Genomic DNA, 15,194 nt, shown 5'->3' with positions numbered 1-15,194 from the left:
GACAATGGCTAGACGGGAGAAGCCAGAGAGTAGTGGTGGATGATTGCTTCTCAGATAGGAGGCCTGTGACTAGTGGTGTGCCTTTGGGATTGGTGCTGGGGCCATTGTTGTCATCTGTATCCATGATCTGGATGGTAATGTGGTAAATTGTATCAGCATGTTTGCAGATGACACTAAGATTTGAGGCATTGTGGAAGGTTTTCAAAGCTTGCAGAAGGATTTGGACCAGCTGGAAAGAAGGGCTGAAAAATGGCAGATGGAATTTAATGTAGACAGGTGTGATGTATTACATTTTGGAAGGACAAACCAAGAAAGGAACTAAATGGTAGGGCACAGATGGATGGGGTTGTAAAGAGAGATTTTGGCATATTGGGCTTCATAAATCAATGTCTTGAGTATAGGTGTTAGGATGTTATGCAGTGGTAAATTTGGTAAATTTTTAGGTGCTGGAGCTCATCAAAATGATGACAAGGTGGTTTGCTGAGGCTTGAGAATGGGGGGAGCAGGCGCTGCAGTGGATGTCGCTGCCTCTACTGCCGGAGTGCTTCTGCAGCGTTCCCAAAGCAGCCTGGTGAGATGCTGGAGGGGCCTAGTGAGGTGAGGGAGTGGCGCTCCAGTGAGCTGTGGCAGCACTGCACCCCTGATGTTATGGTAAAGTTGTATAAGACATTGGTGAGGCCAAATATGGAGTATTGTGTGCAGTTTTGGTCACCTAACTGCAGGAAGGATATTAATAAGATAGAAAGAATGCAGAGGATTTACTAAGATGTTGCCTGGACTTCAGGGAAAGGTTAAACAGCTTAGGACTTTTTTCTCTGGAGCGTAGAAGAATGAAGGGAGATTTGATAGTGGTATTTAAAATTGAGAGGGATAGACAGAGTAAATGTAGATGGGCTTTTTCCACTGAGGGTAGGTGAGATACAAACCACAGGATATGGATTAAGGGTGAAAGGGAAAAAGTTTAGGGGGAAAAATGAGGGGAAACTTCACCCAGAGAGTGGTAGGAGAAGTGTTGAATGTGGGGTCCTTTTTAACATTGAAGAAGAATTTGGGAGAGGTATGGAGGGCTAAGGGTTGGTTGCAGGTCGATGGGACTAGGCAAATAAAAAATGGTTTGGCACAGATTAGAAGGACCAAAGAGGCTTGTTTCTGTGCTGTATTGTTCTGTGATTGAGAGATCTTAATTTTTTTGGGGGATTTGCAACCTTGCACAATGTCTTTTGGTGATGTCAAGAGATGACATACTGATCAGAGAAAAGAAAATCAAAGAAAAACTAGTAGTAATGGTGTAGTGATTCCCAAAGTGGGCGCTGCCGACCCCCCGGGTGTGTGGATGGGTGGGGTTGCGAGGGAGATGGAAAGATCCAAGGGGGCGGTGAAGAAAAAGGGGGCGGTGAATGTTTGTTTGTTTCTTGTTTATGTGCTCTGGACAGGACACATGCCACATTCACATCTGCAAGGCCCAATGCTCCAGATTTGTAAGAATTTAAATGATCTTCATATACTTTTAAATTGTGTATAAATACACTGACCACACCCCCCCTGCACTATTTTTGGACCAAACTGTCCCTCCATCTCGCTCCCTGCAGCCCAATTGCGGGTCCTCACCCTGGCTGCCCTCCAATTAAACTGATGGCCCATCTGCGGGTCCTCGGACCCGGCCACACGCCCATTGAGCTTCCAACAATGGGTCCTTGGGCCTGGCCATGATTGGAGGAACCTCACATTATTTCCTTTTATTTTTCTGCTGTGTTTTGCAGTGATTTACATTTTTTTGGCTAGAAATCTTTTTGTCTTTTTCCTCTGTAGTGGCACACAATATATTCATTTTATTTATATTTATGTACATCAGGCAGCATTAACTTGTATTTCATAAGTGCACATATACATGTTATACATATATAGGCTATGTTGTGTTACTGGCATGGTGATTGGCGTGCGCTTTTTGGAAATTTCTGTAATTTTTTGGCTATTTTCATCTGCGGATGGGGAACCTGAGAGTGGACTGCAGAGGTAATTGCATTTATATTATATTTCCTTATGTTTTTCTGGTGCATTTTCTTGTGATTGGCATGATATTTACAAAGGACATATATATTTTTGGCAGAATAAAATATGGCCTCATCATAGCAAAGCAAAAAAGTGTAGGTAATATAGTGTAGAATATCTGCAAAATGGATTTGTATCAGCACCAAATAGCCAGCAGAAATCCATGAGCTTACTGTGTAAAAGTCTTTTCAAATGAAGCCATGAAAGCTTCTTGAATATTTTAAGAAAATACACTGAAAAAAGACAAAAACAACATATTTTCAGTCACTTCAAGAAAACTTTCAAAATTTTAGGTGGTGAAGATCCGCGGTAGGACTTCTCTGTTGTGTTCCATGTACGGTTCCCAAATTTGTTCGAGTACTGTGATGTTATTTCTTACATTATACATTATTTTTTCCAATGGAATACATTTATTCATTTCTATGTATCATTGCTGTATTCTCAGGCTATCTTCTAATTTCCAGGTTGACATAATACATTTTTTTGCTACAGCTAAAGCTATCATTTTTTTTAAACTATTTATTTGTTCAAAATACAGATAATAAGTAACATTATATAACAATAAACAAAGCATGAATGTTATATTTTATTATATATTAAAAAAAAAAGGAAAGAACCCCCCCCTCTTTCAGGCAACTCTCCTAAGGAGAACCATAAAGAAAAAAGAAAAAAAAAGAAAAGTAAAGCATACATATTAAAATCTAGTCAATATAAATAAAAATGTAAATATTCTGAATATAACAACCACCTATTCATAAAAAAACTATAGTTATCTGCGAAACATATGTAATTTTTCCCATTATTAAACAATATTTCATCTTATTATGCCAAAAGTCTCAAATTTAATCATTTCAGGTAAAATCATATCTCTACCGAACACATGTTTTACCAAAGATTGAACTTGATAAAAATACACTTACGCTTAATCGGACTGTTTAAATCCCGAACATTAAAAGTAGCAAACTTCAACTTTGACATATCCACTAATATTACTAAAAACTAATAATATCAATATATAAAGACTCAGATCAATGTAAATAGGCCCTCCAATAGGAGAAAAGGAAACCACAAATTAAAGTCTAAATAAAATGAAAAAAAAAGATAAAAAGGAAATCCCCTGCCCAAAAAAAAACTACCAAAAGGTAGTAATCCCTGAACAAAAGTTGAGTGTGGATCACCCACGAGTGGCTGATGACTAGTAGAACATAGAGCAAATTTCTCCCTCCCCAGCCAAACAAAGAATAACAACAAGATATCATAATGAATAATGACATAAAAAGAAAATAAAAATAAAAAAGTTCTTCTATTCAATCCAAGAAATTCCAGACTCGGCGACCCCATTTCAAGGAAACGTACTCTTTCCATTCCCATTTCTCCCATTTCTGCCATTTCTTCCATTTCCAGAACAACCAGATTTTTCTTTAGGAGACAATGGTGGACTACATCTTTGTCCTCTTACATCTGGCAATGAATCAGCAAAACTCATTGCTTCGCACTCATTCTCAAAAAACCGAGATTGAAAGTCTCCACAAAACACCTTCAACACTGCCGGATAGCGAAAAGTAGACTTATAACCTTTACGCCACAAAACTTCTTTAACTGGATTAAATCGACGCCGACGCTGAATAACTTCTTGACTCAAATCAGGATAGAAAAAACTCTACTATTCTGAATCATTAACGGGGCTTGTTATTGTCTCGCATTTTGCACTGCTAGATGAAGTATCGTTTCTCTGTCCAAATAATTCAAGCATCGCATTATCATGGGTCTAGGTGGTTGACCAGACAAAGGTCTTCTTCTTAAAGCTCTATGAGCTCTTCCAATACCAGACCTCCAGAGAAAAATTCCTGCCCCAGTATTTGTGGAATCCATTCGGTAAAAAAACGAAGAGGATCTTGTTCTTCCATTCCTTCTGGCAAACCAACAATCTTCACATTATTCCTTCTACTTTGATTCTCCAAATAATCTACTTTCCTCTCTCACTCCCTCTCACGTTCTCGCGATTCTTTAATGGATTCTTCCACCTCCAACACTTTTTGTGTATTAGAAGCCACTTGTTGTTGACATTTCAAAAAAGCAGTCTGAAATTGTTTAAAATCCTCACAAGATGCTTCCACACGTATTTTAACTGTATTCAGTAACAAACTGAACCTCTGAGACATTTCATTCAGCATAGGCTGAATAATAAGGCTTAGCTGTTTACATTGTAATTCAGAAAAGCTCAGCCCTGCTTTCTCTTGCGTAGTGGCAGAACCAGGTGACTGCAGCTCTTGCTGCATGTCAACAACAGGCAGTTTAATAGTTTTACTGCGGGTGTGGACTCCCAGCGACGACACCCCGACTTCCTTAGGGGGCCGACGCTGTTCTCACCCCGCAACCCATTGTTGCTTCAAAAACTCACAAAAAAGACCAAAATATTCAGTTTGGAGTATTTCCTGGGGTATTTCAAGCAATGGAATCGTCTTCTTGCGTGCCCTCTCCATTAAAGTCGGCAGGCTCCCAGAATCAGGATCCACATTGGGGACACACGCATCTTCCTCCTGAGAATGGGTAATTCCAGCGATGTCCTTCTCCTGGTGAGTAGTAGTCATTTTTTCAGCTCCCACAGGCAATCTCTGTGGTTTAGGCTTGAAAGAAAGCAAACCTGAAGTTGTAGCAGACTGTTTAGGCTCTAAATCTTCAACACTCCGAAAATGTAGTTTCTTCTGTACTTGAGGTTTAATCTTTTTACCATTAATAGCCATAACAATTCCTTGATACTTTAAACTAAGTTTTAAAAAATTTAAACCTGAAAACAAAGAGTTAAATATGGGTTCTTAAAAGTCTGGCCAGAGATGTCGAGATTACACATCTAGACTCTACGCCATCTTGCCACGCCCCCTTGCTAAGGCTATCATAATAAATCTTTTTTGTACTCCATTCAAATCGAGTCCAAGTTCTTTACTTATATTATTTAGAAGAAAGATCTCTGGATTTTTTGGTATGACAGAAGGAGAAGAAGATGAAATGAACTGACCCAGTATGTAAAAGTAGAAGACATAATTTTCTTGTTTAGTTTCATTGTGTGATGACATTGTTTAATGGGTTTAATATATCATATATGTTGAATGTTGTGTGGGTGGTGAGGGGGGGGGGTGAAGGAGGGAGGGAAGGGAGGGGGGAAAAGGGAGAAAATGACAAGAAAAGAATTAAACTGAAAATTATTGAATGTGGGGATTTAAGACTTCTTCGTGCCTTCCAGCCTGGTTTAAAAGCTGATATCCCTGCACCAAGCACATCCATCCTATTAAAACTCCGAATACAATGTAGATGTAAATTTACCCTTTCATGTTGCTAAATAAATTGGTTTACAAAACATTTTAATTGTGAAATACATATGCCTGTATATAGTGTTAGATTAGTTGTTGCTTGAAATTTGTGGTAGACCTAATACCAAGAAAGAGATGTGTGATCATTGTGTGTGTAGTGGGGGTGGGGCGCTTGGGACATGGCTTGGGAGCGAAGGGGGCGGCAGCACGAATAAGTTTGGGAACCACTGTTGTAGATGCAGAAAATATTTGCTGGAGATCTCCTTTGATTGAATGAACCATCAATATTGCCCCAGTCAGCTTGACAGCAAAGGAGTAGAGCCTGAGGAGCACAGTATGCTGAACTGCTAAAAGGTGGTGAGAATTCAAGAAGTTTGATGTCGGATCATGTAAAACAGTTATAATCAAAGTGATTGTAAGTTGTGATTTTTGGTTCGGAGTTTTCTTACTATGATAAGGGCAGAATCTTAATTGGACAAATCTAGACATAAACTTGTTCAAATTTATTACCATCTGATTGTACTAGTCTTTGGCTTGGCTTCGCGGACGAAGATTTATGGAGGGGGTAAAAAGTCCACGTCAGCTGCAGGCTCGTTTGTGGCTGACCAGTCCGATGCGGGACAGGCAGACACGATTGCAGCGGTTGCAAGGGAAAATTGGTTGGTTGGGGTTGGGTGTTGGGTTTTTCCTCCTTTGCCTTTTGTCAGTGAGGTGGGCTCTGCGGTCTTCTTCAAGGGAGGCTGCTGCCCGCCAAACTGTGAGGCGCCAAGATGCACGGTTTGAGGCGTTATCAGCCCACTGGCGGTGGTCAATGTGGCAGGCACCAAGAGATTTCTTTAGGCAGTCCTTGTACCTTTTCTTTGGTGCACCTCTGTCACGGTGGCCAGTGGAGAGCTCGCCATATAATACGATCTTGGGAAGGCGATGGTCCTCCATTCTGGAGACGTGACCCATCCAGCGCAGCTGGATCTTCAGCAGCGTGGACTCGATGCTGTCGACCTCTGCCATCTCGAGTACCTCGACGTTAGGGGTGTGAGCGCTCCAATGGATGTTGAGGATGGAGCGGAGACAACGCTGGTGGAAGCGTTCTAGGAGCCGTAGGTGGTGCCGGTAGAGGACCCATGATTCGGAGCCGAACAGGAGTGTGGGTATGACAACGGCTCTGTATACGCTTATCTTTGTGTTGCCCATTCAGAGCCAGCTCTTCAGCTCTTCAGCGCTTGACGTCCTGCTTTGCGGAAACTGCCAAAATGTTTGGCCTGGAAGTCAGCCTGAAGAAAACTGAGGTCCTCCATCAGCCAGCTCCCCACCATGACTACCAGCCCCCCCACATCTCCATCGGGCACACAAAACTCAAAACGGTCAACCAGTTTACCTATCTCGGCTGCACCATTTCATCAGATGCAAGGATCGACAATGAGATAGACAACAGACTCGCCAAGGCAAATAGCGCCTTTGGAAGACTACACAAAAGAGTCTGGAAAAACAACCAACTGAAAAACCTCACAAAGATAAGCGTATACAGAGCCGTACTAGTACAACCTGACAAAACAGCATTCTTCAGTCCTCGGTGCAAAAACATGCAAACATACATTCAGACAAATGATTTATATGCAGCAAGTATATACATATATTAAAATAAATAAATAGTCAAATAAATAGTAGCAAATTAGATGTTTATATGAGCAGTTTATCAGTCATTCAGCAATCTCACTGCCCGTGGGAAGAATCTGTTTATCAGCCTACTGGTTCTATCTCCCCTTTTGTATCTGTTTCTAATCATCTTACAAATAACAACTCTTGAACCAAACTTTCATCTCTGATAAAATGAATACAAGTAAGAAGCAAAGATTTATTGCCTGGCAGAGTAGGCTCATCTAATTGTAAGCCAAATGCTGTTGTCCTAGGCATGTTGCACAATGTGCCTTCAATGTTTTCAGCCATTTCATCCACTCTTTGAACAAGTTATCACTGAGAGGAATAGCATTAATCATTTGTTCAGGTGATTTGTCAAGTTGAATAAGCTCTATAGGCAACACTTCCCTTACTCTAATGTATCCTAATTTCAAAGCATCATCTTCCAAAAGCATGAGCTACATTCCAAATTTTGATCTCTTTAATTCAATAAATCCCACTCTGTGCAGCTACTTCATGTAGCTTTAATTCATTGATAAAATGGATAAACATTTTGCATAACTTCACATTAAGACTTTCATAACAATGAACAAGCATTTATTATATAAGATATAAAACAAAGAAGCTCAAACTTTAAAGAGATTTAGAATATATATATACATATATATATTTAAAGAAATTTAAAGAGAAACAGAAAATATTTAGAGATGCAAAAAATTCAAAGAAAAATCTCTCGTGCTCATGCCTTCACATCCTGAAGAAAAATGAGCAAGCTGTTAGTCTGCGTGGATATTACGACACATTACATCTTTGTAACTATGGCAACACTACAAACCAGTCTCTTAAAGAAATAGGCACCAAATAAACTAAGAGTTAAAAAACATAAGGGTTTAACCTTTACAGCTTTTCTCCAATTGTATGAGGCTTACCAGATCTAGCAATCAGCAATGAGATGTTGTATGATGCACACACCATCACTAGATTGTTGCGAAGTGCTAGTAAACATTGTGCTAGTAAACACATTTCCAATGGTTTTCCATTTCTGAAAGTTTTTTTAAAATTTTTAAAAATTTTTCACACTATGAACCATACTGACCAAAAACAAACAAACATTTCCCTCTTGAATATACACAGTGTCATTGTGTTCGGAGTTTTAATAGGATGGATGTACTTGGTGCAGGGATATCAGCTTTTAAACCAGGCTGGAAGGCACGAAGAAGTCTTAAATCCCCACATTCAATAATTTTCAGTTTAATTCTTTTCTTGGAAAGAAGCTGGGCAAATGGCCCTTTAGCAGATTTCCTGGATTCTCATGAATTTCTAAGCTTTAAACTATAAATGGCAGAATTTTGATAAACTCTTGTTCAAGTACACAAATATTCAAATGTGATGTGGAAAGTTCATAAAATTTTTTCATGCTTTTCAGTTGGCTTAATCTTGAGAAGAATATAGTTTGCCACCAAAGAGATTGTTTTATAACTTTTTGTATCACTGATTAAGTTTTGTTGCAGTATTGTATATCATTTTGTGGGATCCACCTTTAAACAAAGATTTTGAGATTTTCATGTGCAGTAAAACTTCTGATATCTGGTACCTATGGGGATTGCTAGATACCAGATAAGAATATTTTCTGGTTGCTTGAGACTTTTACATTGCCTAACTAATAGACCTGCATTAAGAAAAAAGAGGTTTAAGACAAAATACTATACTTGCTCTAAACAAACTTCACTTGCGTGAACATATAAATCTTGAGACATTTTACTTTATTTTCAGTCACATTCTTTAGAAACATTTAACCTTTGCTGTCAACAGAGCTGCCCGAATGATAAATAATAACATTATAGATAATTAACTCCTCCTCCTTCAAGCTGACAAATAAAGCCTCTGACCAGGGTGACTTTTACTAAGCAGGGGATAAGAAGAGTCACCCCAACAGCGAGTGGGATCAACCAGCTTTTCACCCTGGGTGACGCCATTGCTGTTTCACACAACTTTTCACAAACAGCTGCAACAAGCAAAGCCCTCTGCTGGGTGAATATTTAATCTAATCTTCACCAAAGGTTTATTTGTTTCTTCAGAGGACATTTAGTTTTACAGTTTTCACCTATTATTTTATTCTTATTTATTTTAATTTTTAAAATTTATTTTCCTTTTTTTTTGCCAGTTCCTTGAGGCTGCTACTTGCTTGAAGGGTTTGACTGTATATTAAATGGGGATGAAGGATTTTTGTTATGGAAAGTTGTAAAAGTTAAGACTCTTCAGTTTGGAAACTGAAGATGAGGAATAATCTAATGGAAGTTTTCAAGATTGGGAATGATTTATTCCATTATTACATGATTATATTTTTTGTAGTTTCTCAATCAGATTTCTCTCAAAGATGTTCTTTTATTCTTTAAAAGGATTATTTTGTTTTTAAAAAAAATTATTTGTAAATTATTTTGGAGGAGTTCAAAGGTTGGGGGTGGTAGTACAGAAAACAAACTTCTTTAGTGTGGCTGGACCAAGAATGTGCAGTATAAATTTAACTTTCACTCACAGCTCTGGGTTAAAAAATACACAAATTATCTCTTTAAATGGGGTACATAAATAAAAACTCTATTAATAACACTTGAAAGCAGGAAAAGCAATTCAATGAAAATTAAAAATTTTATATCTCTCTGACTTGGATTTTCCCTCTCCTTTGTTTAGCTGTTTCCCCCTCCAAATGTTACTGAACCAACTATTTTGGCCTCTTAATATAGAATTTCCTTTTTACATTTCTTAAACATTTCCCTCTTTCAGAGCCATCTTGCAAACCCTGCAGTTGTTAACTTTTTTTGTTATGAGTTATTGAATAGGTGCCTGAATCAAAATTGATATAATTTGCATTGTAATAGTGCATTGCATTGTCTTTTGTGGGGTTTAAATTACTTAATTAAAGGTGTTAAATATCTTGTCAGTGTTCTGAATATTTTGTGGAAAACAATGGTATTTTAGATTTATTGTTGTCCTGGATTGATTTTATTATACTTGCATTTTAACATTCTCTCTCTTGAATAGAACTAATTAGTGAAAAATTCTGAGATGCCATAATAAAATCATTAGTACACAAGCTATACATGTTTAGCCATTTAAATTATTGGTTGAATTGATTTTTTATTTATTTGTACCATTTAGTGGTATTTTTATTCAGCTTGTGAGAATTTGATATTCTCTATTTTTCAGCTGTGGTCAGAACCCTGCTAAACAGAACAAAGGTTCCTTATGCTGTAATTATCTGCATGTTTGGAATTGCTTTTGGAACATTGACTGTCAAGTATCCATGGGTATGAATCTTAATTTTAATGTTATGTCTAACTTTGTTTAAATTTGGTTCAAAGTTGTATGCTTGTTTGCATGATATTCTGTTGGGTTTTTAAATTCCTTTCATAATGTGATTTGAGATTTTATAACCTTAGTTTCTCAAATATGCTTCAGATAATGAGATCCAAGTGTTGGGAACGAGTCAGATTCCTGAATCATCACTATAAAAGCACTGCTTTGACAACTACAGTGCCCTCTATAAAGTTTGGGACAAAGACACATTTTTCCTTTCTTTGCCCCTGTGGTCCACAGTTTAAAATTTGTAATCATACAGCACTATTTATACATAGTTTCCTTATTTCAGGGCCCCATAATATTTGGGGCATAGCAATGGTATGCATATTAAAGTAGTTATGCTTAGTACTTTGTTGCATATCCTTTGGATGTAATGATTGCTTGATTCATTGACATTCCCAGGTGCTGAGTATCTTCTCTGGTAAAGCTCTGTCAGGCTTCTACTGCATCTTCAGCTCCTGCTTGCTCCCTTAAGTTTTCTCTTCAGCATGTAGAAGGCATGCTCAAATGGATTTAGATGAGGTGACTGACTTGGCCATTCAAGACATATCCAGGATTTAGCTTTGGAAAAACTCCTTTGTTGCTTTAGTAATGTGTTTGGGATCATTGTTTTACTGAAGGATGAAGTGTCGTCCAATGAGTTTGGAGGTATTTGCTTGAACTTGAGCAGATAAGATAGAGCTCAGAATTCATTTTGCAACTGCCATCAATAGTTATATCATTAATGAAGATAAGTCCACTAGTACCTGTGACAGCCATAGCCCCAGGCCAAAACACCCCCAACACGATGTTTTACAGATGAGTTGTATGCTTTGGATCTTGGGCAGTTACTTTATGTCTCCACACTTTACTCTTGCCGCCAATCTGATACAGGTTAATCTTGATCTCGTCTGTCCACAAGACTTTTTTTTCAGAATTCTGTAGGCTCTTTTAAATACTTGGTGAACTGTAATCTGGCCATCCTGTTTCCACAGCAAACTAATGGTTTGCATCTTGCAGTATTTCTATTCATGAAGTATTCTGTGGACAGTAGATACATCCACACCTGCCTCCTGAAGGATGTTTCTGATCTGTCAGACAGGTGCTTGGGGATTTTTTTTTCCATTATGTTGAGAATTTTTTTTGTCATCAGCAATGGAGGTCTTCCTTTGAATACCAGATGCTATGCAATTACTGAGCTCACCAGTACGTTCTTTCTTCTTTTTTAAAAAACTTTATTTAAAATTTTATGACATGAATAAAATAAAAATTACATTTAAAGAAATAATAAAAAATAAGATAATAAAAATTAGAATACTACATCATTAAACTACACATTAACCCCCCCAATAATTATAACACAACATTAATCATCTAATTTAAAATTAGTCCAACCCTCCCCCCAAAATAAAGAGTGAAGAATTAATTAACAATGTTGTAAATAAAATAGAAAAAACCCCACTTACATAAAAAGAATAAAACTTAACAACAAAAAAAATTACTAACAACAAAAAAAATCAATACTAAAATAATACCCTTAAACATATATTTAAATCAAACATAATACATATATTTAACAAATGAAATCCACTTTAAAACTAAGTTCAAATATTAAAATCATATATCAACCACATATCTGTTATACAAAAAATCATAATTAATAATACATAAATACAGAATTTCTATTAACACCAAGTTTCCTTTATAATTTCATCGAGAGAACAAAAAGATCCCTTAGAAAAACAATCAGATAAACTTTTTATTCCCTTCCCCTCCCCTTATATAAAAAAAGAAAAAAAAAGTTCAAACTCTTATAAAATTCTCCATATTCTTCATTTATTACATCTTCAAAATTCTCTATCGAAATTAACTTAATTTTATTAAACTCTTCTCCCTCAATGTATTTGTACTTGATTTTCTTCTTATCACCTTTCCCCTCATCTTCCTCTTCATCTAATTCAACATCCTCAGTTTTTGACTTATCTTCTGTGACATCATCCTCTTAAAAAAGAGAGAAAAAAGAGGAACCCCCCCCCCCAAAAAAAAGAGAAAAAAAAGGAGAGGAAAAAAACCTAATTCCCTTTCAATTACAATCAGAAAACAAATAGTTTAAAAAAATTATTTATTTTTTAAAAAATAATAAAAAAAAACCTTCACTTCTTAACCCAAAAATTAAAAAGAAAAAAAAAACAGGTCGGAGGTCACGACTACCTCCTCCTGTTTAAACCGCCCAAAGCTGTAACTCCCCCAAAATATTGGGTGTGAGATAACTCACAGGTAGCTGATGACTTCTGGAAACTAGTGCCCACCCAGTTCCCTCTCCCAACTCCCATTTCATTAAACTATCATCATTATTTAAACTATTTAAACTCTTCTCAAAAAAAAAAGATTTATTTTTTTAAATCAACGTTACCACTTCGGTCACCATTGCTTCCATTTCTTTTAAAAATCTGGATCCCACCTTACATCTCTACTCTCTTTGGAGACCTTAAAGGACTACATAGTTCCTGAAACTGCATGATTGGTAGAGACTGAGCAAAGTCCAAAACCTCTTTAGGATTATCAAAGAACTTTGGCTGATTTCCATCCTGAAAAATCTTCAGTACTGCAGAATACCTGAATGTTGCCTTATGTCTTTTTTTCCACAACCGTTCTTTCACAGAATTAAATTTGCGTCGTTGAAACATAATTTCTTGACTCAAATCTTGATAGAAGAAAACAGGATTATTCTGAACCATCAAAGGAGATCTATTTTGCTGGGCATTTCTAATAGCCGTACGTAAAATTGTTTCTCTGTCACAATAGTTTAAACAACGGATCAGAACAGGTCTTGGATTCTGTCCTGAAAAAGATTTTCTTCTTAAAACTCTGAGCATGTTCCAGTATTAAACCTTCAGGGAATTTATCCTGTCCTAACACTCGTGGAATCCATTCAGTAAAAAATTTTCTTGGATCTGGTCCTTCTATGCCTTCTGGCAAACCAACAATTTTCACGTTGTTCCGTCTAGATTAATTCTCCAAATAATCAACCTTTTTTGCTAAATTTTTATTTTGGATCTGCAATGTTTCAATTATTCTATTTTCATCTTGCAGTTGATCCTGTACATCGACTAAACCTTGATCACACATTTCAAATCTTTCAATGGTTTCAAGCTTAAAAGCTCCATTAATGGCTTCCGCCATCGCATTAATCTTGGAAATAAACGGGTTCACAAAATTAGCTAAGTGACTCAATACAGAATATATCTTATCTTCAAGATCCTTAACAAACATTTCAACAGAAGTAGATTCAGGCATAATGGGGTCTTGCTGTTCCTTAGAGACCACGAGATCTTCTGTCTCTTCCCTTAATTTAATATCTTTTCTAGCAGTTTGACTTCGTATAAAAATCCCTCAAAGTCCCCCCAGCAATGCCAGGAGACTGAAGATCAGGGTTATCTTGAAGCCAAATCTCTTTAATCATCTTCACTGAATCGATGTCTGGAAAAACCGTTGTAATTGAAGATGCATTTTGCAGTGCCACCACTGTAGCAGTCGAATGACAGCTCTTTAACTCTCCAGCTGGTGGCGCCCCAGCTGATTCAACTGTCAAAGTCTCAGTAACAGCACTCACAGTGGCTGTTGTGTGAAATACTGGCACCCGGCCAGCCCTTTGTTCTGAAAGCTGTTGAGTGCGACCTTCAGAGAGCCTTACCAGTTTAAAACGGAGTTTCAATGCCGAATTCTGTACATCTTCTTCTGGATCCATTCTACGCTGAGTCCTGGCTTCTTGTAAACAAGTAGGCTCAGACAATTTTGGAAAATGTAGTTTTTTAACAGTCTGTTGATGTTTTCTTTTACCTTTTTTTTTTGCATATAGACCATTAGGCACTAATCCAGCACCTCTTTTTATTTATAAACTTTTAAAAGAACTTTAACGGGCACTTAAAGACAAAAAAATAAATCAGAATCAGGAGAGGTCTGGAAGGCACGTCTGTTCCCTACGCCATCTTGCCACGCCCCCCACGTTCTTTCTTCTTAATGATGTTCCAAACAGTTGATTTTGGTAATCCTAAAGCTTGGGCAATATCCCTCACTGTTTTATTCTTGTTTTTCAGTTTCATAATGGCTTCTTTGATTTTCATTGGTACAACTCTGGTCCTCCTGATTTAAAAATAAAATGGTAGCTATAGACTCCAAAGGTGATCAAAAGCTTAGAAGCAAACCTAGCTCTGTTATACCTGCACTAATGAAGCAATTAAACATAACCGAGTAATTACAAACACCTGTGAAGCCAAATGTCACAAACATCATGGTGCCCTGAAATGGGGGAACTATGGATAAAAACTGCTGTAATTTCCATATGGTCAAATCAAAATATACTCAAATATACAATAAAATCTGGAATATGCACCTGAATCACATGTGAGTTGTTTGATTACAAATTAAAAACTGTGGAGCACAAGAGCAAATAAAGAAGAAAAAAAAGTGTCTCCATCTCAAATGTTATGGAGGGCACTCTATATTTCTATTATAGCATTTCATCTGGAGCAGGGTTTCCCAAACTTTTAAACTCACGGGACTCTTTTGGGGAGGACTTGGAAATCACAGAACATCGTCAATTACAGTTTAAGAGACCTAGTATATACACAAGCATAGTAAGAAAGTAGATAAACTCACCAGTAGCAGATTAACTACCACCTGGGGCTAGGCTGAGCTTTAGAAAGGCAAACTCCCCCCCCCCCACCCACACCCGACCTTGCCAGGAACCCGGGCTACCCACGGCACCCCTTGCTCTCCACCACAGGCCTGGCTTGCCCCTGCCACCCCTTGCACCCTGCGCAGAGAACAGAGACAGAGAACATGAAATCTGGGAAAAAAATGTCA

General features: G+C 37.5%; 1 protein-coding gene across 8 annotated transcripts in view; it reads left to right on the top strand.

The window, feature by feature from the left end:
• The window catches only part of LOC138744666 (sperm-specific sodium:proton exchanger-like), a 224,828-nt gene that overhangs the window by 14,378 nt on the left and 195,256 nt on the right, over positions 1-15,194 (top strand). For 7 of the 8 annotated variants that reach the window (XM_069901216.1, XM_069901211.1, XM_069901194.1 and 4 more), the window contains exon 2: positions 10,197-10,297. The exons of the other annotated variant lie outside the window; for it this stretch is intronic. In XM_069901216.1, coding sequence (XP_069757317.1) covers positions 10,197-10,297 — 101 coding nt within the window. The remainder of the gene's footprint in view (positions 1-10,196; positions 10,298-15,194) is intronic. 8 annotated transcript variants of the gene reach the window in all.

This window comes from Narcine bancroftii, chromosome 1, assembly GCF_036971445.1.
Source record: "Narcine bancroftii isolate sNarBan1 chromosome 1, sNarBan1.hap1, whole genome shotgun sequence".
In the NCBI taxonomy this organism is placed as follows: domain Eukaryota; kingdom Metazoa; phylum Chordata; class Chondrichthyes; order Torpediniformes; family Narcinidae; genus Narcine; species Narcine bancroftii.
Note: the sequence above shows the minus strand (reverse complement) of the source record. Positions and strands in the feature narration are given on the sequence as shown.